At 45.1% G+C, this 24,013-nt stretch overlaps 1 protein-coding gene across 11 annotated transcripts in view; it reads left to right on the top strand.

Annotated features, from left to right (window-relative positions):
• The window catches only part of TENM4 (teneurin transmembrane protein 4), a 755,231-nt gene that overhangs the window by 685,812 nt on the left and 45,406 nt on the right, over positions 1–24,013 (top strand). For all 11 annotated transcript variants that reach the window (XM_057408504.1, XM_057408506.1, XM_057408511.1 and 8 more), the window contains 3 exons: positions 6,587–6,819; positions 16,738–16,892; positions 22,130–23,007. In XM_057408504.1, the coding sequence (XP_057264487.1) occupies positions 6,587–6,819; positions 16,738–16,892; positions 22,130–23,007 (1,266 nt within the window). The remainder of the gene's footprint in view (positions 1–6,586; positions 6,820–16,737; positions 16,893–22,129; positions 23,008–24,013) is intronic.

The raw sequence follows: 24,013 nt of genomic DNA, 5'->3' as shown, positions 1-24,013 counted from the left end.
TGAGCCCTTCACACGGAGTGTGCCAGGCTCAGATTGGAGGCAGTGCAACTCAAAACCTCAGCCAGGAGATGCGGTAAAGAAAGAGAAGGAGTAGTGACAAGAAAACAAGATGGAAGAGAAACTCCTAAACCGGAGCTTTGTCACTAAGGATGTTTGTCACTTGGGTTCACCGGAGTTTCAGTGGGTTTGATCCAATCAGTTGCATTCAGGAAGATGTCAACCTCCTGTCACTCTCTGTGTTTGCAAGGATTGCTCTGGCTCTGACAAGTTTCCCATCCTTCTCTCTGGTTGCTTTCTAAATTAGAAACTTAGACTGTGGAGTTGGAGTTATTTTATGCTTTTATATATATATATGAACTAAACCATATATATATATACTGTTTTCTTTTTGCATTTGGGATTTTTCTTGCTACATGCTTTTTATTTGCAGTTTCTTTGACTTCATAGAGGCTATGCAAACCCAGAAACGTTCATTTTATCTGCATGTCTGGAAATGCAATGGAGTAGAAACTGGAGTTTTGTCTTCTTGCCAGAACATTAATAAAGGGCTGAGCTTCCACAGCATAATGGGCTGGCTCAAAGCATCTATTAGCAGGGCTGGGAGGTCGGTACACAGAACCTTTGCACTGACTTGTCTTCATCAGGCTGAGTTCCAGCCCCCCGGCTCCCTCTTTCACATCATTTGAAGGCAATAGAAAAACTCATTTCTCTTTAGAACAGCCAGGTTGTGTCCTTAACGCCCTAGAAATACACAGCCACCAACCTGCACCTGCTCTGACAGCAAAAAGCAGCAGCCAAATACCTGTTACAAGAGGAATTTTTATATATGAAGGCAATAACTGAGTGAAGATGTATGGACTGGCCACAAAGGCTGCAGATGCCACTAGAGCCTTACTAAGCTGGCAGGATTTCAGCCTTCAGGCAATTCCTAAAGACTAAGGAATGAAATGATAGAAAGCCCAGACATGCCTGCTCCAGTGCATCCAAAGGGAACCAGTGAGGGAGGAAGGAGGGGAGATCAAATATTCCCAGCTGTGAGTGCATTAAGGGAGTCATCCCTAAGAGCTGACATCATTTCTGTGTCAGTGTGAGGTGTCCCTGCCCATGGCAGGGGGGTTGGAACTGGATGATCTTAAGGTCCTTTCCAACCCTAACTATTCTATGATTTGCCATAATACTTCCTGTTAGGAAGCCTCTTCACTCCTGAGCCTTAGGGAAATGAGTCAGTGTATCCTTAGCTCTAGTGCTCTGAGCTCCACCATTGACAGACAAAGGGTGAGAGCCACAGGACTGAATCCTAGTGGCTTGGAAAAGCTGCAATCCATGTGCAAAAGCTTCCTTACTTCAAGGGAAAGAATTCCTCACTGCATAGCCTGTGGTGAGCCTGATCTCCAGAGGCTCTGGAGCTACCAGCTAAGAGGCTTGGCTGTACAGTCCAGCATAGGTCACCAAGGTCTAACTCCAGCATAGCTGTATGTAGAACACTGGGGACATTAGACCAAAAAGCATCACCAAATTGTGCTGCCTCCCGAGTTTGCACCCATCTGGCATTCACTGCTAGATGAATAGGAACCAGCTCCAGTGTGTCTGTGTATGGACTTGTCTAGATGGGCTTAGAGAAGTTGATGACTCTTTCCAAGCATGGAAATGAAACTTTGCAGTTAATTCTCATTATCTTTTCCCTGCAGGAACACGGGAGGCACTGAGGCATTTCTGCCTTGTAAATACACAAAAGGTGGCCACACTTAACTAGATTCTTCCTTTCTTGTTTCCATTCATACCTTAGGGAGACAAATCTACCATTAGAGGCAAAGAAGCATCTCAGAAAACTGCTCTGGGATCAGATCAAAAGTCCTTTGCAGTCCCTGGGTTGGCTTATGGCATCGCTATGAAGTTTTATTATCCAGCCTGTGACACTAAGAAGAGCTTTGGGCATCGCACACAGACTGAAAACACTAAAAGGCCAAGTGTAAATTCAGCTCAACTGCACTGCGTGGCCTCCTTATGTATTAATCTATTGAATGTCTCCCAGGGAAAAAGAAAAAGACCAGTACCTCACACAAGCTATAATAAAATCCTCTGTCTGTGAGCTGCAGGGTGCTTCCTATGGAGCCATGGAAACACAGCCCTGCTCAACGTAAAGCACTTGGCTGCAGGAATTTGGTGGTTCTTCAGTCACCAGCAAATGCATGCGGGCAGCAAGGCTCAGGGCGTTTACAGAGGTGGTTTTGTGTCCTTAAACAGGCACACCAGAGCCAATGAAGCCCCAGGGGTTTATTCAGGTCAGATGTGATGGGTAACTAACCTTGGTGTCTGTGGAAGCCAGAGCCATACTGGTGCCATTAACAGAAGTTGTCCTGTACAGTAGGCGGTAGATGCCGTTGCATTTGGGTAGCTAAGGTGCAGTTCGTCTTGTAGGATGAATGTTTTAAAGTAAGTCATCCAAATCACCCCCTTAATGATGCTGCTTCTCTCTACTGCCTATAAAGGGACTTAAGGCAGTGAGTTCAGATGTTAGCATTCACCCTATACCTATCTAAAGCTCAGTGAGATGAATCCCTGGTATTGAATAGAAGCCAGTAAAAAGGTGCAGTCCACTGTGCTGACATATTATATCCAGCCTACTGAAAGCAGGGATCATCTCCCTATTCTCATCTTTATTGCTTAAATACTGGCTTCCCACTCTGGAGCAGGACGTTCCTTCCTCAGACTCCTCCAAAATAAGGGGATATTATCAACCTTTGCTTAAAGCCTGTGCCTCTATTACATGATACCAAAAGCAATCCGTGAGTGTCCTGTGTCTGCCTATTCACTCATCTCTGTCCTTCCTTATGCCTGTGTGTAAAGAATCCTGTAAAGCTCTTTAAAATGGAGTTTGAATCTCTTCACATATCTGCAGAGCTCCCCATAGTGCTGGCATTATCCTGTCCAAAGAATGAGAATGAAGAAAGGAAGGGGACAAGGCAAGTGTATGGGAGAACATACATGTAACCCCATACAACCCCAAACAGCTGGGGTCACTGTGGACTTGGAAGATTTCCCTGTGTTTTCCCAGCACATCACATCATTCAAGGAAGCAGTATCACCTCCAGTTCACCTGGGGCTACAGGACAGCTTCTGCTTATGAAACTGTCCTCATTCCCAGCGACTACACCATCATTGCCAACTAATGCCCACCAAAGTATCTGTTCTTGGCTAGGAACCAGCCCTCCCGAACCCTGCAACTTGGGTTTGTTGCTTCAGGGGCTTCAAATATCAATGCAGTCCTCAGGGTTTCTTATAAAGAGCTTTCATTGCTAAAGGAACACTCTGAATGGGTAATGAGCTCTGCACCCACAGCCGCTAGTGGAGGCAATGTCAATGTGGGGGATGTATATTCTAAGACTACAAATACTGTACCTGATTAAGTCTTCTGGACAGTAAGGAGCCCTGTCTTTTGTTTTGGTCTGTTATCTAACTGAGCAATGAGAGAGGATGAAAGGGAAAAGAATCTTCTCTTTGCTTCTTCTTGCTTTGCCCCAGGCAGGTTTGTTTCACTTGTTGTTCAGTTCAGTCCAATTTACCACTTGGATTTGCCTATTGATTGTGGCTTTAAATAAACAGCAAAGTGCCAGCGTTCCCATCTCCAGTGCTCATGAATTATCACAGGTGAAGGGAAGCGGTTTGGGACCTTTACATTACTTATTTAGCATCTCTCATCCTGACACATCGCAAAGAAAGTGTTAAACAAAAGCTGCAGTGTGTAACACTGCAATTTGGACAAGGGCAGAGCATGACATCTTCCCAATCCAGTGCTGAAACCTGTTGGCAGAGGCAGCTTGACAATCCTTAACGGTTTGTGTTTTACCTCCCCAAAGCATTCCAGGTTAAGCACTTCATTGCCTATGCTATCCCAGGATACCCACAAAAGACATGGAGTGAGGTGTAGGACACCACGATAAGCCATGCTTGCACAAATAAGTAGTCTAGCTAATAACATTGAACCAGCACTTCCTATCGCTCACACAGAGCCATGCAGCAGCCAAGATAAAGTTTGTGTGTTGGGAGTGCCCATACCATGAATAACATTAGGTTTAGAAAGGTAATTGCAACTCGCCAGATGAAATCCAGACCCAAGTGACCCAAGAGTATTACCATGCCATGGGTAGGTTAACCAAAATCAGTTCCTACCCTACCTCTTCCAAGGCACGTTTGCCAGTCAACGTGTGTGTGCCTCTGTGGCATCCAGCTATGAAGAGGATGAAAGGTTTAATCAGTCAGAGCTAATGTTTTAATGATTGTGAACTTTGAAGTCACACCTACCTTTTTGCAGCATCTGGATTCAGGACCCCATTAATAAAACTTCACTTGGGTTACCAGCAGCAACTCAAAGTATGACCTTAACATGACAGGTTTTTACTTAGTAAATTTGGTACCATTCAGCTTCTCTGCTGGATGAATGCTTTGCTTTTACCTGGTTCTCTGATCCATGGTTAAAAGTAATCAGCATTTATTTCAGTGTCCATTCGACACAGGAGCTGGGATTAGAAAAGGTTATAATCAATAAAAAAATGCACCAGAGTGAGGCTATTAAACCCAAAAAAGGAGAGGGGAGCAGGAACTTCCAGTTCTGACACCATTTTTCTCCATCTTTAAGGAAGTCATTTGCCTTTCTCCATCTGCAAATGGCCTGCTCTGAGATGTGGTGAAAGCTGTGTGTGTGCAAAGATGCTGAGGAATTGCAAAGTGCCATTAAAAACATCCTCCTCTTGCCCGCCTCTCATGCAAAACAGAGATTATGAACAGCTCAAAAGCTGCCTGACGTTCAGCTGGGCTCTGTTAGGACAGCCAGCAGAAAACACAAAGCCCTGATCAGAATGAATGATGGATTCCCACAGGGAACTTCTTCCACCAGGGTTGAAGCCACTTGCTTAGTGTGAGTGACATGCAGGTAAATGAAATAATACCCTCCCAGCCTGCTGTCATTGGGAAGGAATACAGATGGAGACTCAACTGTCAGGCTGGAGCTGTCTTGAAGGTCAGAGCATTTTATTTAGCAAGAATCAGTGTCATTTGTGGAGGTGAAATCCGTTCAGGCTTTAATAGGATAAATCACAAGGGATACTCCGGAATAAATCAGAAAGGCTTCCCCCCCCCCAAAAAAAAGTATTAAGTAATTCAAATGGAGAACCAACTTAGAGCTTTTCTAAGCAGAGAATGATTTCATAGTGTCTGAAGAGGGGTTAATTTTCCTAACAGAAAAGTTGAAAGAGAGAGGAAAATTCTTATTATGAGGGATGGAGTCAACTGTGATCGACACTCAGGTTTCTAACCAGCTTCTCCTGGAACAATTCCACTAAGTGGGAAATTGTGAACTATGGCCTCTATGATTAATATGAATTCATGGAACCTGATGAGTTTAGACAGCTTGAAGGTGTTCTGGAGGAAAGGAGAGACTTTTTCATCCTTGTTCTAATTACTATTTAGCCTTTCATAGCAGGAAGGAGAACTGTGTTCAGGCAGCAGGTGTTACAAGTTTAATACATTGGTTTCAGGCTTAGAAGAGGTGCAGTTCAATACACACTAGTAGTAAATACTTCTAATAAAGGAAGTTAATAAGTTTAGTATTAGACTATAGAGAGAATCCTTGAAAGACGATGATTAAAACTGTGTCTGAACTCATCTGGTTGTTTCCCTGGCCAGTCCCATTGAATGCTCTCCATGAAGTGGTGCTAGTTCATTCATTTCTTCAGTCCTGGGCTCATTTAGTGTTGTAGTCATAGAGCTAAAAGCTTTTCCTGTCTGCTCAGCCCTTTTTCTCAGCCACCCTTTCTCCTTTTCAAGGCAGCAATGAGTGAGTGGGGTTTAACAGGATACTGATGTTAGGGTTCCTCAGCTCTCCTCCTTGGTCATGTTTGGTATAGGGCAAAGTATGGCACTCCAAGAACCATTTTGTTCCTCTCTTCACTGAGGTCCAGCTGAATTCAGTGGTAGGACTTCCCCTAACCCCCATAAGGGCAGGACAGGACTCTAGAGCCTTTGCTGGAGTCAGCAGTAGCATTGGATAAGCCTTGACACAGTGATCTCGAAGAGTGTATCTTCAAGTGCTTTATACTGGGGAGTTTGCGTTTGGGTTTCGCATTGGGGTTTTCCTGGGGAGGGTAGATTTTTGCTTTCAACTTCATTTTTTCCTGTGTTTTCTGCCCCTAGTGTACTATGTACTGTGCTTTCCCTTCACATTCTGGCACTGCACTAACACCAGTTTCAGGACTATGTCTATATTAAGTAAATTAAGCAATCTCAGGCACTGGGACTCAACCTCTAGTAGTTCCTGGCATGATTTTAGCTAAAGTCAGTGAGCCTTTCCCTTTGATAGCTGCTCTCCATGCCAGAGATCACCCCAGGCACTGGGACTGGTGACAGCTCTAGCTCAGGATCCTGTGCTGTAACACACTGTGCACTAACATTGTCCAGTACAGCACTGCTCCACTTTCACAGTCTGTCTGCCCTATGCATTTTTATCCTCTAAAGTGCTTGCATTGCCTGTTGTTGACTTAAAGAAACAAATCATCCAAGGAAATAATAACATCAAACCCTTGTTTTTCAGCCACAGCCCAGCCCATAAGTATTACTTGACCACAGATCCAATCACTGGCTCCATCTACCTCTCCGACACCAACAGCCGACGTATCTATAAAATCAAGTCAACCACATCAGTGAAAGACATTGTGAAGAATTCCGAGGTCTTGGCTGGAACTGGGGATCAGTGCCTCCCGTTTGATGATACCCGCTGCGGAGATGGAGGCAAAGGCACTGATGCTACCCTTACAAATCCCAGGGGTGAGACTGCTTCTTCTCCACAGGCTTTTCTAAAGGGGTCTTTTACAAAGGGGCTTGTTTAGTGATGCTGGAGACCTCTTCAATGCCCTTGGATATTGCAGACCTTCCCCAGTTAACCCACAAGCACATCCTAAGGGCTTGCCTCTGTAAATAAGCGGGTATGTCTCACCCTCAGTCCTGGTTCTTCTTATTGAGGTGGCTGGGGGGAGTGCCAAACCAGAGGGGTGTAATGATGGCCGTGTGTCCAAAGGGCAATAGAATAAATCCACCCATCAATTTGATACCCATTTAGCCACTACTCCTCCTTACCAAATAACAGTGTTTGGTCCTTCCCAATCTGGACTGGGTTCACTTCAGTTCACTGAGACTTTTTTGGCTTTACAAAAGTAAATGCTCTATAAGCATTGATATATATATGTGTGTATATATATGTATATAGAATGTACATATGTATATATAATATATAATATTTCAAATATAAAATATATCTATTTAATGAATATGATGTATATTATAATATACTATATATAATAGCAGCAAAACCATCATACAGCTCAGAGATACTGAGATTTATACATTGACATTACATATCATAGCATCCAGCTTAAAAGCTGTGGGGGGTGGACACTGATTTTGATACGGGAATGGTTTAATTCATCATGACTTCACCTGGCTCCTGATTAGCCTTCTCAGCTGAGATAAAAGCACAGTCACATCAGCATAAAAGCATCACACAGCCTTCATGACTGTGAACTAAATTGTGCAAAACAGGTTTAGCCAAACATATGCAGTCCTGCGTGGAGCCAAGACTTCAGTCTGGCAGTCTCAAGGTAACAAGCTCTGCATATGGAGGATGTCGCTCCCCCCAGCTGTCCACAGCTCCTTGGAATAGAGATGAGGTAGAAGCCCTGTAAGTACACACACCTTCTGCAGTGTTTGTGAAGAGGGACAAGGAATGCTGTCAGGAATCTGGCATTTTCACCTGTTGTATGTCTTACTGCATAGCTGTTGGGATTGCAAGGAGTTAGATGTTCTTGGCTCCACCATCAATGGGCTGCAGGTTTCCTTTTGACTTGCATCTGGGAGTGGGATCTTCCCTCTCCCAGTTTCCAAGCCTATCCCAGCTTCTTTGTAAAGCAACCCCTCAGCAAAACCTGGGGATCTTTAACAGGTTATTTCACAAAAAGCAGCAAGGTGAAGTCAGCTGTGCTGTTGTTGCTGTTCTTGGCTAGGCTCTGCTCTGGAGCCAGGCTGAGAGAGCTGGGCTGGGTCAGCCTGGAGAAGAGAAGGCTCCTGAAGGGGAGGCCTTAGAGCAGCTCCAGTGCCTAAAGGGGCTGCAGGAAAGCTGGAGAGGGGCTTGGGACAAGGGCCTGTAGGGAAAGGCCAAGAGGAATGGCTTTAACCTGCCAGAGGGGAGACTGAGATGAGCTCTTAGGCAGAAGCTCTTCCCTGTGAGGGTGCTGAGGTGCTGGCACAGGGTGCCCAGAGAAGCTGTGGCTGCCCCAACCCTGGCAGTGTTCAAGGCCAGGTTGGACACAGGGGCTTGGAGCAAGCTGCTCTAGTGGAAGGTGTCCCTGCCCGTGGCAGGGGTTGGAGCTGGATGAGCTTTAAGGTCCCTTCAACCCAAACCAGTCTGAGATTCTATAATTAATGGTAGTTATAAGCAGGGAATTGCTAAGAGTAATATAGAGAAGTACAAATCTTCAAGCCACTGCCATCGCTGGGTTTTCAATACATCCCATCTTCTCTCTGCTCAAAAACCTCTTTGGGGCAGGGATGGACTTGAACAGCTCTGAGGCTATTTTTAAAGCTTAGTGAGGCCAATGCCAACAACAGAGCCCGAGCAGCCCATTAATTACAGACCCATTGTCTGAGCAAGCTGTCATTAGTCATTGCCAGTTGTCATTCTACATCAGCCCTTTAAAAGAAGCCAAAAAAGGACACTGCAGCATGGGAAGGAGGTGAAAAGCTGTGGAAAAAAGAGGATCTGATGGAACTTTGACACTTCCAAAGCTTTCTATGATTCTATGAATCTCAGGAAGTTATTTTTCTTGACATAGAGATGACATTATTATTACTGAACCGGAGAAACCCAAACTGATTTAGCAACCTTTTGTGTCAGCTCTAGTTGTAATCTCTTTCTTGGTTATATGTTGTTTTTTTCCTGGCAGGATGAAGCAAAATATACCTTGGGAGACCTGGTTTGTGCCAATAAACACTGAAAGCCAAACTGCTTCCCTTGTAATGTTCAAAGGTCCCAGCATGGCTTCCAAGCACTCCAGACACCCGCGAGGTGACCATTGTATTGGGATAAAGTATTGCCGAAGGCACAGCTATAGAAAGGGAACAGCCACCCGTGGTCAGGTTGCAGTGTAGGAATTGTCTCACTGATATGAGGAGGCTGAGTGAAAAGGAAATAAAGTGAATTGGGCAGAGAGGTTTGGGCAGCCCAGCAGATGAGTCATGAGCTCAAGGGGTCCAGAAAGCTGTAATCCAATTTTCTGCACCACTTTCATGTTCAACCAGAGCAAAAACCACCCCACAACTTCTGTTGTTCCTCCAGTCTCCCTTGTGCAAGATAAGAGGAATATTATTTATTTCCCTACATGGATGGATGTTGCAAGGTTTTGATGACTTTTAAGCCGGCTTCAGTGTGCGCCTGCAGCCCAGAAAACAACCGTATCCTGGGCTGCATCAAAAGGAGCGTGACCAGCAGGTTGAAGGAGGTGATCCTGCCCCTCTGCTCTGCTCTTGTGAGACCTCACCTGGAGCATTGTGTGCAGTTCTGGTGTCCTCAACATAAAAAGGACATGGAACTGTTGGAACAAGTCCAGAGGAGGCCACGAGGATGCTCAGGGGCTGCAGCACCTCCTGTATGGAGCCAGGCTGAGAAAGTAGGGGCTGTTCATCCTGGAGAAGAGAAGCTGCATGGAGACCTCATAGCAGCTTCCAGTGTCTGAAGGGGGCTACAAGGATGCTGGGGGGGGGACTCTTCATTAGGGACTGTAGTAAGACAAGGGGTGATGGGTTCAGACTGAAACAGGGGAAGTTCAGGTTAGATATAAGGAAGAAGTTCTTCCCTGTGAGGGTGCTGAGGTGCTGGCACAGGGTGCCCAAAGAAGTTGTGAATGCTCCATCCCTGGCAGTGTTCAAGTCCAAGCTGGACAGAGCCTTGGGTGCCATGGTTTAGTGTGAGGTGTCCCTGCCCATGGCAGGGGGTTGGAACTGTATGATCTAAAGGTCCTTTCCAACCCAAACCATTCTATGATTCTATTTGTTACGTTTCTGCTTTGCTATAGCAAACAGAGCTCTGGAGTTCATAGTGAAAGCTTTGAACTTTCAGTGCTGAAAAGCACTGAAATCCTTCTTGTTGGCAATTCAAGCTCTCAGGAGGCCGTTCTTTCCACCTCAATCGTATAACGGCAAAACGCATGCATTCATTCCTCTCAGCTCTGAAATCCCACAAAACAGCAGTAAATTGAGGGTGAAAGAGGAAACGACACGAAGCAAAATGGTAACAAGAAAATAATAATCCAGAAAGCCCGCAATGCCAATGGAAAATTCATAAATAGCATTCCCTGATCTGGTTCCAGGCTGAGTTTGCAAAGGCTGCTGAGGCAAAAGCTTTGGCAGGTGTGAAGCTCTTCCCATTCACCTCAATAAATGATTAACAGTGAAAAATGACACTGACAATGTAACGTCAGCATTGTTTGTACCTTCACGGTGGCTCATCCTGGCAGAAGAATCCATCAGATGCTCTTTCTTCGTGTGACTGTATTTCATAATAGCTCCAAATAGGAATGCTTCATTGTACAAGTAACCAGGAGTCCTCAGGTTACCTTCTGCTTCCCTGTCTTGGCGGGGGAAGAAATGATCCTAAGTGAATGCTCAGAGGAGATTAGAGAACTGTTCTGTAGCTATAGAGATATCAGCCGGCCAGGGAAGGACTTGGAATGTTCAGTTCTTCAAGTCTCACCACTTGTCACAGGACTCTACTTTTTAAGGCTAAAGATAATTTTTTGGCTGAAGAGAATTACTTCTGTATTTTAAGGACATAAAATAGACTCATAGAATCATAGAAGGGTTTGGGTTGGAAAGGACCTTAAAGCTCATCCAGTTCCAACCCCCTGCCATGGGCAGGGACACCTTCCACTAGAGCAGCTTGCTCCAACCTGGCCTTGAACACTGCCAGGGATGGGGCAGCCACAGCTTCTTCGGGCACCCTGTTCCAGCTCCTCAGCACCCTTGTAACAATAAAAATCCTTTTTCTAGCCAGTCTAAATCTCTCCTCTTTCAGTTCAAAACCATTATCCCGGGTCCCATCCATACATTTCTCAGAAGTTCCTTCTGGGCTGAGGTTCTTCTCTCTCTGTTGCACAAGAAAGAACTGCCTTTAAATGATCAGCTTAGACAAGATATTAGGAGGGATAGAGCCCACCCCAGGAATTTCATCCTTCCCCTGTCTTTGGCTTCTGTGATAAAGCCAGGCTATACAAATACAGGCCAGGTCAATCAAGAGATGAAATAGTAGTGGCAGCTGTTTGGTTGGGTCATTTCTCATTGCTATTAGGACCTGGTCTGATACTTTCAATTCACTTGCCCCAAAGCACAGCAAAGCTTGCAGCTGCTAATGAATTTCAATATATCCTTGCAAATTAAAGTGTTACCACTTTCTAATTATCATCTGCTAATAATGATCCTCTTCTACAAGCAATCTAAAGGCAAAATTAAAACTCCAGCTTGTCAGAGCATTTGTTTTCATCTGAGCACTCACCAGTGGTTCTCCTTGGGAAAATGTTGTGGCAGAGAAATTACCAAGGAGCCTGCAATTAAGAGAGATTGCAGTGACAAGCCTGACACAATAGGAAGAAGAGTTCAGAAGGGATGTGTGTGTGTGTGTGTCTATGTGAGGGGACGTCTAATTCATTTAGCACCACGAAAACAATGCAAAATGAAGTAATTAGTGTGGGGACAGATTGCTTCCTTCACTGTGTCCTGCTGAACGTGTAAACAGAATCTCAGTTGTTCACTAAGTGGTCATGAATTCGACAGGATTAGAAGAAGAAACTCCACCTCCACAAGCTGTTAAGGGCTTTATTGTCAAATAATAATGTCAGGGAGGACCAGAGGCTGATTGAACAAAGCATCTTGTCTCTCACTGTAGCTGGGAAAAGCACATAGGGAAAGGAGCAGTGATAGTCTTTCCTTGCTAACACTCCAGATTCTACTCATCAACATTTAAGGGACTTTCTGAAGAGGGTGCACCTCTGTGCTTAGATGCCACCATCATTAGGTCTATAAACCTCCCTCAACACCTAGTTTTGTTCCTCCAGGCACCCTGTGCTAATGACTTCCACAAGTTGTTTGGCCACAGCAGGCAAAAGGATGGTCTTTTTGAGGCCAGAACAGAGATTTCTGTTCTCCTCTCCAATCCACTGCTGTCTTCTAGCTGCCTCCTTGACCACTGCAGAGCACAAACCTGATCTTTGCAGAGAACTTTTCATAGGCAGTCCGAAATCTTTTTTCCTGTGAGCTGTTTTACAGCTTGTCATTGCATATGACTAGTTAGGCTTACTCCATCCCCTGCCAATTCCTCTGTACTTATTGACATTGATTTTCAGCTGGCATTTTATCACTCAGTCATTCAGCAGCCAGCCAGACCAGAAAGCTCCAAATATAGATTCCTTTAGCACCTATTTTTTTTACTTAAAAGGGGTTTTAAGCAGCATCTATGTAGAGCAATGCCATCACTTTCAGCAGTTCATCTTCCAGAACAAACCCCCAGTAGTTATTTGCAGTGTGACGTTGTGCTGTCACCTCCTCACACTACAAGGTCCTGACGTTTCAAGCTAATGTCATCACGTCACAACTTCCTATCAGCACAACTCACTGGTGAGATGCACCCTTGTTCCTTATGGGCTCTCCATCTCTCCAAGAGGAGCCGGAATGACCTTAGAACGTGTGTATTTCACATCTCAGAGCTTGAAGTTTGAATCTGCAACACTACCTGGGTAGTGCAGCAGATGCTTTCTCTCAGTAACTGTGAGATCAAACTAAGAGCTATGTGCTGAAATCCTTTAGTTCCCTTATGTTCCTATGGAGACATGAGAGGAACCTTCTGCCAAAGTGAGCCAAGGCCTTTGGCTTGATGTGCGTAACGTGAATTACCCATTTCTGTGCCCATTTGCAGGAGCCAGCTCCTGGTCCTGGAACCGTGCCATTTTCAGGGAGGAAACACAGAAAAGTCCAATCTAACCTCTGCAGTCTGCTGTAAAGAAGCTGTGAGATGCTTCTTTCCCTCTCTGTAGAAGTCATCCATCCAAAGACACTTGTCTGTGGGAGAGCAGGGCTCCTTCTCCATAATTAGATTCGATTCCAAGGCAATCAGCTCAAGTCAGGAAGGGATTGGAGCAGTTGCCATGCGAGGAGCACGTGCAAATGGGAATTTCGGGCTTTGACAGAGTGCAAATGCTGTTACCCTGCAGAACATCTTAGGAAATGCAAGGCAATTGAGATCGCTTAGCTTCCATGAAAGAGGGATAAGCAGAGGAGTGCTCTGTGATAAGAACACATGCACATTGCCCTGGAGCAGGATGATAAGTGGCAACTTTGCTGTCCCGCTTTCACTTCTTTGGGTGTGCAGCTCTTTGTCTAAGCTAGAATGCAAACTAAAGTTGTCCTCTATCAACTGATCAGGGCTGGCTGGAGAGCCAAAGTACGTACAGGCTATTATTGCTGTAACTGGTTAATCAGACCAGCCATCAGACCCCAGCACTGAGCACCCTGATCGACTGTCAGCACACGCTGCTGCTAAGTCCAATCCAATCCATATGGAACTAGCTGAGAGAGAAAATTCTGCCTCATTTAAAATCACATTATCCAGCCTGCCACCCTTCACTGGCTTTTGGCCTGTCACGCAGAGTAATGGACGGGCACCCTGAAAAATACTCCTCGTGAACTGAGGAACGGGGGAGAGCTTCTTGTGCTTGACAAAAGCCAATTAAGATCAACTAAACCTTCCATCATGCCTCTTCTGAAAAAGCACAGCTACCATACTGCTTAAAGAGCCCCACTGCATTCCTGATTGTCAAGCAAGCATTAAAGAACTTGCCATTCACTTAGAGGAGCAGTAACCTTCACTTCAACAGCAGACACCGATGAGAGGAGACATGCGCCAACATCCTGGATGGCTTGTTGAACAGGGCACTAACTGGGGCACAGTGCTGACAGATCTCATGGCAGGTGAAGACAACCTCCAGAAAGCCATGGATGCCAGTGAGATATTGATGCCTTTACCACCAGATCCCTCTGCAAGCCTTAGGCAAAGTGCTAAGATGCAACTGATGTGTTTATTTTGTATAGAGAGAATAAATGGCCGCCAGTGCTCCGGTAGCATTCAGACGTGCAACAGGTATTTTCTGCTCCTCCTCGAGGTTCTTGTTTCATGGTCCTGCAAAGATCAGCCCTATCTCAGCGTGAATTAAACACAGGTATTGGAATGTAGGACCAGAAGCAATCTTTTGGGTCATTTAGTCCTGTCATCCATTATCTCAGCAATCCTGCCATGTAATCCCCTCCAAAATTAATGAACTTCATCTTAAAAGCAGCAAGTAATTTTCCTCACTGCCCTAGAGGCTGTTCTGAAACCTCACTTCTTTGATGGTCCAATATCTAACCCAGGTCAAAATGCTGCCCTTCAGACAGGGAGATGCTGTGAAGAACTAAGGAAAATGCTGGGTTGACCTCCTAGCGTCAAATACACCGCTCCCATTCAACTCAGTGATCTGAAACAGCACTTTCCTGACTCCTGATTGACTTTGAATGCAGAGGTTGCAACCATGGCTGAATCCCTTCCTTTATTCAGTTCAACAGAGAAGTTTGTTTTTAGTCCCAAACAATGACTTAGTCCTAAGGTTTCCCTGCCATTCCTTCCAGGCATCTTCTGTGGCTTTCTGTGTGACCAAACGTGATGTTTTTCAACGTATCATCCACCTCCATGCAATAGTTACAGCGCTGGCTGAAGGCCATGATTTTAATTGCCAAAGCAATCAGGGGATTAGTCCCTGCCACGTGTAACTCTCAAATGTTTGATCTGTGAACTGCTGCATCTGTACTTCACAGCAGAGCTCACAGTGGATGGAGACTGAGGGTAAATGTTTCAAACAAGGGGATCTGGCTGTAAAACAGCGCTGTGGAGAAACACACAGTCTCATTGCTTCCTCAGGAAGAGCCTCAAAGCTTTCTGTCTGAAACAGGGTGCCCATCATTTATGTCACTGTGATGACAGCCAAAAAAACACTAGGGTGAGGATTCATTTCATCTGCCTGCAGTATAAACATTCCCTTTAGAGGTATTTGCTTTACTCTCCTTTTAGAGTCAGTGGGGAGGAAAAGGTGTTTCTGGCAGGATTCATGTAATCTCTTCTGGGTATCTGCTGTAGGGTGATAGGAATTGCACCCTAGAAGTAGGTCTTGCTCTCCACTGATTGGAAAAGCTCCAGATGCTTACTAGGATGCACAATTCAGATGTCTGCTTTTTGCCAAGTGATTGCTACCCTGCTAGCCAAAGAAACCAAACAGGAAGATCCCAATATTCTCATAGAATCATGGAATAGTTAGGGTTGGAAAGGACCTTAAGCTCATCCAGTTCCAACTCCCCTGCCATGGGCAGGGACACCTCACACTAAACCATGCCACCAAGGCTCTGTCCAACCTGGCCTTGAACACTGCCAGGGATGGAGCATTCACAGCTTCCCTGGGCAACCCATTCCAGTGCCTCACCACTATCCCAGTGGTGAGTGTCTATCCCAGGCAGAATTTTTGCTTGCATAGAAAAGCGTGTTAAAGGCTTCTACATTCTTTTACTGTTCCTTTAAGCTCTTTTAATGTCTTTAAGCCCCTCAAACATTACACTGAGCAGAATTCCGCAGGGCAGATGAGATGGATGACTCTATTAGTTTCTGTGGAGTTATTTTTAATTTATACTAGCATAAAAGAGAGGTGAATGGGGCCCTTAACTTTTTATTCCTTCCTTAGCCATGGACTTTCTCTGTGACCTTGTGCAAATGGCTTTATCTGTTATTTTCCTGATATGTAAAATTAGGATGATCACACTCATACACTGCTATGAGGTCTAATTAATAAGTGTAAAGCACTATGGAAGCCTCTGATGGAAGATGCAGAGTGTAGCTAGCCTGGGATAAAGAGGATTAAAGGAGGTTGTGCCAAGATAAGCACTTGAGAAATGATGCTTAGGGGGAAGTGAAATGACACATGTCTACAGGTGAGGAACTGAGGATCAGCAGCCCGTGGCTGCTGTCAGCAGACCTCAAACCCACTGATGGGAGTGTGTCTACAAAGGAGGTTTGGACAATGAACTGAATCACTGAGCAGTGTTCAGAGATAGGTGAAATACTACAGGAATCCACATTTATCCGCCTGGAATTTGATTCACCTGATGGGTCTTTCACAGCCTTTTTCATCACCATTTCTGAAAGATTCACCAGTGTAATATGTTCATGTGCATGGCTTACCAGTCATACTATGAGCAATAGCACCATGTTTCTGAACATGTAAGACTAATATAATATAAGACTTTCTAATACAGCTATTAGGAAGACATATAGCTATTAGAAAACCTTCTCCTTTCAGTGGTTCACCAAATGCCATGCCCTTTTCCAAGTGAACAGGGAATTCTAAATGGCATCACGTGCCAGTTGGAAGTGCCTTCCATGGAATGGTTCCTGATAACCAGGAGTCCCCCATGTCCAACTCTCATCTCATCCCTTTTGAATGCCATAACATACATTGCTCCCAACCTTACTGCTTCATGAACGTCAAACCAGGCACCAACTTCTATTCATCCCATGATTGTCAGGTTGCTGTTACTCTCTGACTGTCTTGCTTTTGCCCTCCCCAGGCATCACCGTGGACAAGTTTGGGCTGATTTACTTTGTGGATGGCACCATGATCAGGAGGATTGATCAGAATGGGATCATCTCAACAGTGTTGGGTTCCAATGACTTGACCTCTGCTCGGCCTCTCAGCTGTGACTCTGTCATGGACATTTCTCAGGTAAGATGATGGTTTGGTTGGGTTTCTACGAAATAGGAGCCTATGCCTTCACCCTATCTGCATGTCTGTGCCTCCCCATGTTTGACAAAGGGGGAAGGGCTCAAGGAGAATTACATCTCTACATAGTTTATGGTATGAAAATGACTGGGTGAAAAAGAAAGATCCTATGGAGACTGAAAGAAAGACATAACTGACCTAACACAAAGATGATCAGGGTCTGGAACACCTCTCTTGTGAGGAGAGACTTTGGGAGCTGGGCCCGTTTAGTCTAGAGAAGAGAAGGCTGAGAGGGGATCTCATTAATGCATATAAATGTCTCAAAAGCAGGTACCAAGAGGATGGTGCCAGACTCTTTTCAGTGGTGCCCAGTGACAGGATGAAGAGCAATGGCCATAAACTAAACCTCAAGAAGCTCTTGCCCCAACATGATGGAGTGACATGGTCTACTGTGTGGTGTCCTGGCCCATGGCAGGGGTTTGGAAATGAATGATCTTATTAAGGTGCAGGGGGTTGGAACTGAATGATTTTAAGGTCCTTTCCAACCCAAACCATTCTGTGATTCTATGAGAAAGAACTTCTTTATGCTGAGGGTGGCAGAGCACTGGAACAGGCTGTCCAAGGGGGATTGTGGAGTCTCTCTTTCTGGAGACATTCAAAACCTACCATGGATGCATCCCTGTGTAACCTGCTCTGGGTAGTCCTGCCTTGGCATTGGATTGGGCCAGATGATCTCCAGAGGTCCTTTCCAACCCTAATGATGTCTGTGAACTCAGACATCTCTGAGGTTCAAAGATGTCCCAGCCACAGAAGAGAGTTGTTTCAGCACTCCCAATGAACAGGAGGCACAGATTCCTGGGAAGGCAGGTTCCCTTAGGCTCACTTCTCAGGAAACTAGTTGCTTTAGGCTAAAAAGACCAGGCACAGCAGTACTCATTTTACTAGCCCTGTGTGCCGTGCTCTGTTATTACAACTCAGCTAACCATGGGGTGTTTTTCTTTGCTTCCCTCCATCCTAATTTGGCCCAGCACAATTTTAGACCTGAATGAAATTAACATCTAGGAAATCCTGATTGGAGGCCGTGGTGCCAGAATTAGCAACAGCAGGAAAACAAGAATCTTGAATTGCATCAGATTGCAAATTGGTTGCAGCCACCATCACGCTGGGCTTTTTAAGTCCTGCTGCTTAGGGGTGCAGAGAAAAAGAAAGAGAGAATATAAAAATCTCAGTTTGATGATTGCTTTCCTTCTGCATGGCACAGAAAAGAAATCTGTTACAGCCCAGCACTTGCTTTGGTGGGGCATTGGCCAACCTGTCAAATTGTGCCAGTTTAGAGATGGTGTCCTTTGAAACCTTTGTGCCACTTGTTGTTTGCCTGGCTATAGGAATGTTGCCCTCTCCTATGAAAATACAGATCATAGCTGGAGGGCTAAGTACTGTTATTCAGCCACAATAGATGTCAATGGGGTTTCCTTTTTGTAACTACCTAGATAATTTCTGTGCTCCCATATGGAATCTGTTCTTCTTGTTTTTCCTTCTAATTTGAACAGATTATTCTTGCTTCTTTGCAGCTGTTTCCCACTGCCCGCAATTTATGAACAAGCTGAAATTATGAGTTTAAAAGCCATCATGCCTTCTATAGAAGCAAATTTTGCTGGTTGAAGGCCATCTTGTAGTATGTTTCTCATCTTACCGGCATAGTACTTTCTTTAGCTGAATTTCAAGGGCAGTTACCACAAGACCATTGAGGATTAAGGCTTTAAAAACCATTTTCTAGTAGGTTACATTGCTTATATATGTATATATAACAAAGTCATAGAACCATAGAATCATAGAATGGTTTGGGTTGGAAAGGACCTTAAGATCATCCAGTTCCAACCCCTCTGCCATGGGCAGGGACACCTCACACTAGACCATGTCACCCAAGACTCCATCCAACCAGGGATGGAGCATTTACTTCTTTGTGTAACCCATGTCAGGGCCTCACCACCCTCGCAGTAAAGAACTTCTTCCTTATATCCAATCTAAACTTCCCCTGTTTCAGTTTGAACCCATCACCCCTTGTCCTATCACTACAGTCCCTGACGAAGAGTCCCTCTCCAGCACCCTTATAGCCCCCTTCAGACACTGGAAGCTGCTCTGAGATCTCCACACAGCTTCTCTTCTCCAGGCTGAACAGCCCCAACTTTCTCAGCCTGTCATGTTTAAATACTTCTGAGATGAGCTAAAATGTGCCAGCTAAAAACTTTCTTTTCCCTTTATAAAATGACAGGAGCTGATTTTAGATGAACCTGTCCCGAGATGGGCAGATTAACCACTGGTGGTCTGGACAAATGCACCCAAGCCAGGTTTAACTTCAAAAGAAAACCAGACCAAAAAGCAGCTTGAGAAGTAGCTTTTCATCATTTGCAGTGGCTAGAAGGGTCTTTTCTGTCAGGTTGCTGAGGCTCCCTGGGACATGAGGACATGAAATATTTAGCTGCCAATGTTGACAAGGGATGGTCTTTCAGAAATTGAAGATTCCCTTGTCGGTTCAGAATAAACCCTGCTCTTGATGCTAACTCAAGGCTGCGGAGCTTAAAGACCACTGGAAGGGATGGAGGCATGCATTATTAAAGAGAAAACCACAGGCTATGATGTTTGACTACAGGAAGGGTTAAAATAGGCCAGGAACTGAGGAAAGGGAGATTGTGCAAATAGAGAACTAGAGTAGGCAGAGCACAGCAGCTGCTTAGCCGTGAAAACAAGCTTCGGAAGCCCTGCCATTGGAAGGCTCAATGGATTAAATACCTTGTGTCCAATGCTAATAAAACAGAATAGAATAAAGTAGAATAAAATAAAACTAAATAAAAATATAATAAAATTTGAAAAGGGATTCAAACATGACTAAAAGCATCAAAAGTAAAACATGGCTGTGGCAGAGATGTTCAACTCCAGGCTTTAAAAGTAGGAATCTCCTGTCTTCCTCTGGTCCCTTCTTGTTCTTGGTTTTAAGTAAAATCACACTGAGAGATGGTTTGCTGGACCTGAGACTGCTGCCACCTCCTCCTCCTCCTTCTTCCAAGAAGCTTGCAAATATAATATTTATAGATGCAAAATACCCCCCCCCCCCCCCCAAAACTTAGTCACCTCAAACAAATAAGAAGCAGCAGCAACTGAGATGGATGACAAATTCTTCCAAACTGGATGTCTGAAACAAAGAAACAGGGAGATCCTGGCGCTGCACATCCATGTTGAACGTGCCAAGATCCCAGAGCACACCATGGAACGGTTTTAAACTAGAAGAAGGGAGATTCAGGCTGGGTGCGAGGAAGAAACTCTTTATAATGAGGTTGGTAAAACACTGGCACAGGCTGCCCTGAGAGGTGGTGGATGCGCCATCCCTGGAGACATTCAAGGCCAGGCTGGATGGGGTTCTGGGCAGCCTGATCCAGTTGAGGATATCCCCACTCAATGCAGGGGAGTTGGGTTAAATGAACTCTGAAGGTTCCTTCCAGCCCAAACTCGTCTATGATTCTATTCTATGGTGTTGAGTACAGATTAAAACCACATGGGTGCAGTCAGTTGTTCCATTCAATTACCCTCCACACCTCTACCATGGGGAAGATGGAACATTAGGAAAACATATAAGCATTGCATGGTTGCCGTCAACACAATATTGACTCCTTTTTTCCTATGTAAACATGAAGTAAAATGAAATAACTTTTAAATGCACAATTTACATGTATTTATAAAAACAAATACAGTTCAATTGCCCTGAATTCTGTTGCTAACTGTTTCTTATGGTTTGGTGACTAAAAGATTAGTCTCACTTGAAAAGACGGTATACTGCAGAAGTAGAGCTAGAGACCTTCTATTGCTCACTCACTCATGGTGTTACCAGTCACTTCTTCAGTTTATTTGTGTATATGGGTTGTCAGTATAGAATCACAGAACCATAGAATGGTTTGGATTGGAAAGGTCCTTAAAATCATCCAGTTCCAACCCCCTTGCCATGGGCAGGGATGCCTCACACTAGACCGTGTCACCCAAACCTCTGTCCAGCCTGGCCTTGAACACTGCCAGGGATGGAGCATTCAGAGCTTCACTGGGCAACAGGACTGTGATGTGTCACTATTGCTTGAACCCATTCTTCCACTATGCTAAAACCAAAGTGCAAACCACTCTGAAGACAGGAGGTTTTTAATCCCTGAGTTGAAATTGTCTGAATTCCTTGTGAATTGCTATTTTGCATTTTTGCAGCATCAAGAAGAAAATCTGTGGTTATAACTCAGCGCACACACATGCTGCCACAGCTACCCCTATTGTGTCTATCCCTCCCCGTCATTTACCCAGAGGAGCTTGGCCACTTGTCTGGAATATCCTTTAGTAAAAGGATCGCTCTTTTGTTTGATTGATTTCATAGCACTTCACACAGCAAAATGCCCAGTCCTGGCTCTTTGCTATCAGGTCCAGGCTCCACCAATTTAAGAAGCATTGTTTGAAAAGGAGAAATCCCCTTGAATCCCCCTCCTGGAGAAGAGAAGGCTCCTGAAGGGGAGACCTGAGAGCAGCTCCAGTGCCTAAAGGGGCTGCAGGAAAGCTGGAGAGGGGCTTTGGACAAGGGCCTGTAGGGACAGGCCAAGGGGAATGGCTTTAACCTGCCAGAGGGGAGACTGAGATGAGCTCTGAAGCAGAAGCTCTTCCCTGTGAGGGTGCTGAGGCGCTGGCACAGGGTGCCCAGAGAAGCTGTGGCTGCCCCATCCGTGGCAGTGTTCAAGGGCAGGTTGGACACAGGGGCTTGGAGCAAGCTGCTCTAGTGGAAGGTGTCCCTGCCTGTGGCAGGGGTTGGAGCTGGATGAGCTTTAAGGTCCCTTCCAACACAAACCAGTCTGGAACTCTATGGTTCTATGAATCTTCAGATCTTCTGGTTTAATTCTTCATTCTTTGGGCACTGATGCCCCTTCCACAGCCCCTGACTCCTCATACCAAGGTGAAGAAAGAGCTGAGGTGAGTCTGCCTCTGTCCATCACCCTGCTCCCACCACTGCTGCAGTGTGGAGTGTGGGTGTCCATAGGTGTCTGCTACATGTGACTGGGAGCTAAGACCCCTCACTCATACCAGGGTTGTGTCACCTACGGCCACCATATCAAGCAGCTGTGTTTCTTTTACCCATGTTGAAACATCCTCATTGCAATTGATTTATGACAATGATGCCGGGTCTTGCTATAGTAATTTCCTTGTGTTGTTTTGCCATTAAGGTTCGTCTGGAATGGCCCACGGATCTGGCAGTCAATCCAATGGATAACTCACTCTACGTCCTGGACAATAACGTTGTGTTGCAGATATCTGAGAACCACCAAGTACGCATCGTGGCAGGGAGGCCCATGCACTGCCAAGTGCCAGGCATGGATCACTTCCTCCTTAGCAAGGTGGCAATCCATGCCACACTGGAGTCTGCCACCGCCCTGGCTGTCTCACATAACGGGGTCCTGTATATTGCTGAGACTGATGAGAAGAAGATCAACCGCATCAGGCAGGTCACCACCAACGGAGAGATATCCCTCGTTGCCGGCGCACCAAGCAGCTGTGACTGCAAGAACGATGCTAACTGTGATTGCTTCTCGGGGGATGATGGCTATGCCAAGGATGCCAAACTCAATGCGCCATCCTCCCTCGCCGTGTGTGCGGATGGGGAGCTCTATGTTGCTGATCTTGGGAATATCCGAATCCGCTTTATTCGGAAAAACAAACCGTTCCTCAACACACAAAACCTATATGAGTTATCCTCACCTATAGACCAGGAACTCTACTTGTTTGACACCAGTGGGAAGCACCTTTATACTCAGAGCCTTACCACTGGGGATTATCTTTACAATTTTACTTACTCTGGAGATGGAGATATAACCCTGATCACTGACAATAATGGCAACTTGGTCAATATCCGAAGAGATTCCACAGGGATGCCCCTCTGGCTGGTGGTGCCTGATGGCCAAGTCTACTGGGTGACAATTGGTACCAACAGCGCACTCAAGAGTGTAACAACACAGGGGCATGAAGTGGCCATGATGACTTACCACGGCAACTCTGGTCTCCTTGCCACTAAAAGCAATGAAAATGGTTGGACAACGTTTTATGAGTAAGTACATTAGGAATATTGTGCTGCTGACTTCACTCTGTGCTCTCTGAACCATGAAAGGTTGATAGAATTTAATTCCCTGGACAGAATTATAGTCCAAATAAAATGGCCAGAACAGAGAAAATTGGATCAAACACTAAATACTGGAAAGAAGTACATTAGAGTTTGAATAACCTCCCTCTATCAAGTCAAGAGTCAGGCAGTTTCTGCTGAGTTTTAAATCAGCTAAGTCATTTGGACACCTGGTTCTCCTTGCATGCAGTCAGGCCTGGGTATTTAGGTTGCTGTCAGAGAATTTTTCTTGGCTTTGAAAGCTTTGGAAGTGTCAAAGTTCCATCAGATCCTCTTTTTTCCACAGCTTTTCACCTCCTTCCCATGCTGTAGTGTCCTTTTTGAGCTTCGGTAAAAGGGCTGATGTAGAATGACAACTGGCAATGACTAATGACAGCTTGCTCAGACAGTGAGGCTGTAATTAATGGGCTGCTTGATCTCTATTGTTGTCATTGGCCTCACTAAGCTTTAAAAATAGCCTCAGAGCTGTTCAAGACCATCCCTGCCCCAAAGAGGTTTTTGAGCAGAGAGAAGATGGGATGTATTGAAAACCCAGCGATGGCAGTGGCTTGAAGATTTGTACTTCTCTATATTACTCTTAGCAATTCCCTGCTTATAACTACCATGGAGGCAACACATTTCTGATTCAAATTGGAAAAAGATAGATAACCGAATGAAGGGCACCTAGAAGGAGGCTCTGCAAATTCATCCTGCTGCTGAGAAGCCTTTTACCTCCCTCTTCCTCAGTTTCATTTATGTTTTCAAGTCGAACCTCTTTGAAACACTCCTTTTAGTGCATAATTTCCCATATGGTTTGAGTGGGTACATGGAAGTGTTCAGCTACCATAATAGACCCATTGTAAGAGTCCAATTTGGCTTAAATAGACAGTTCCCAAGATTACAAAGAAAAAAGCTGTCAAATAAAGAGGCTGAGGGAAGTAAAGCTGCCTAAACC

The sequence above is a fragment of the Pezoporus wallicus genome, unplaced genomic scaffold (genome assembly GCF_028554395.1).
Source record: "Pezoporus wallicus isolate ANWC-B61680 ecotype Strahan unplaced genomic scaffold, APGP_CSIRO_Pwel_v1 contig_7461, whole genome shotgun sequence".
Taxonomy (NCBI): domain Eukaryota; kingdom Metazoa; phylum Chordata; class Aves; order Psittaciformes; family Psittacidae; genus Pezoporus; species Pezoporus wallicus.
This window is presented reverse-complemented; position numbering and strand designations above follow the sequence as displayed.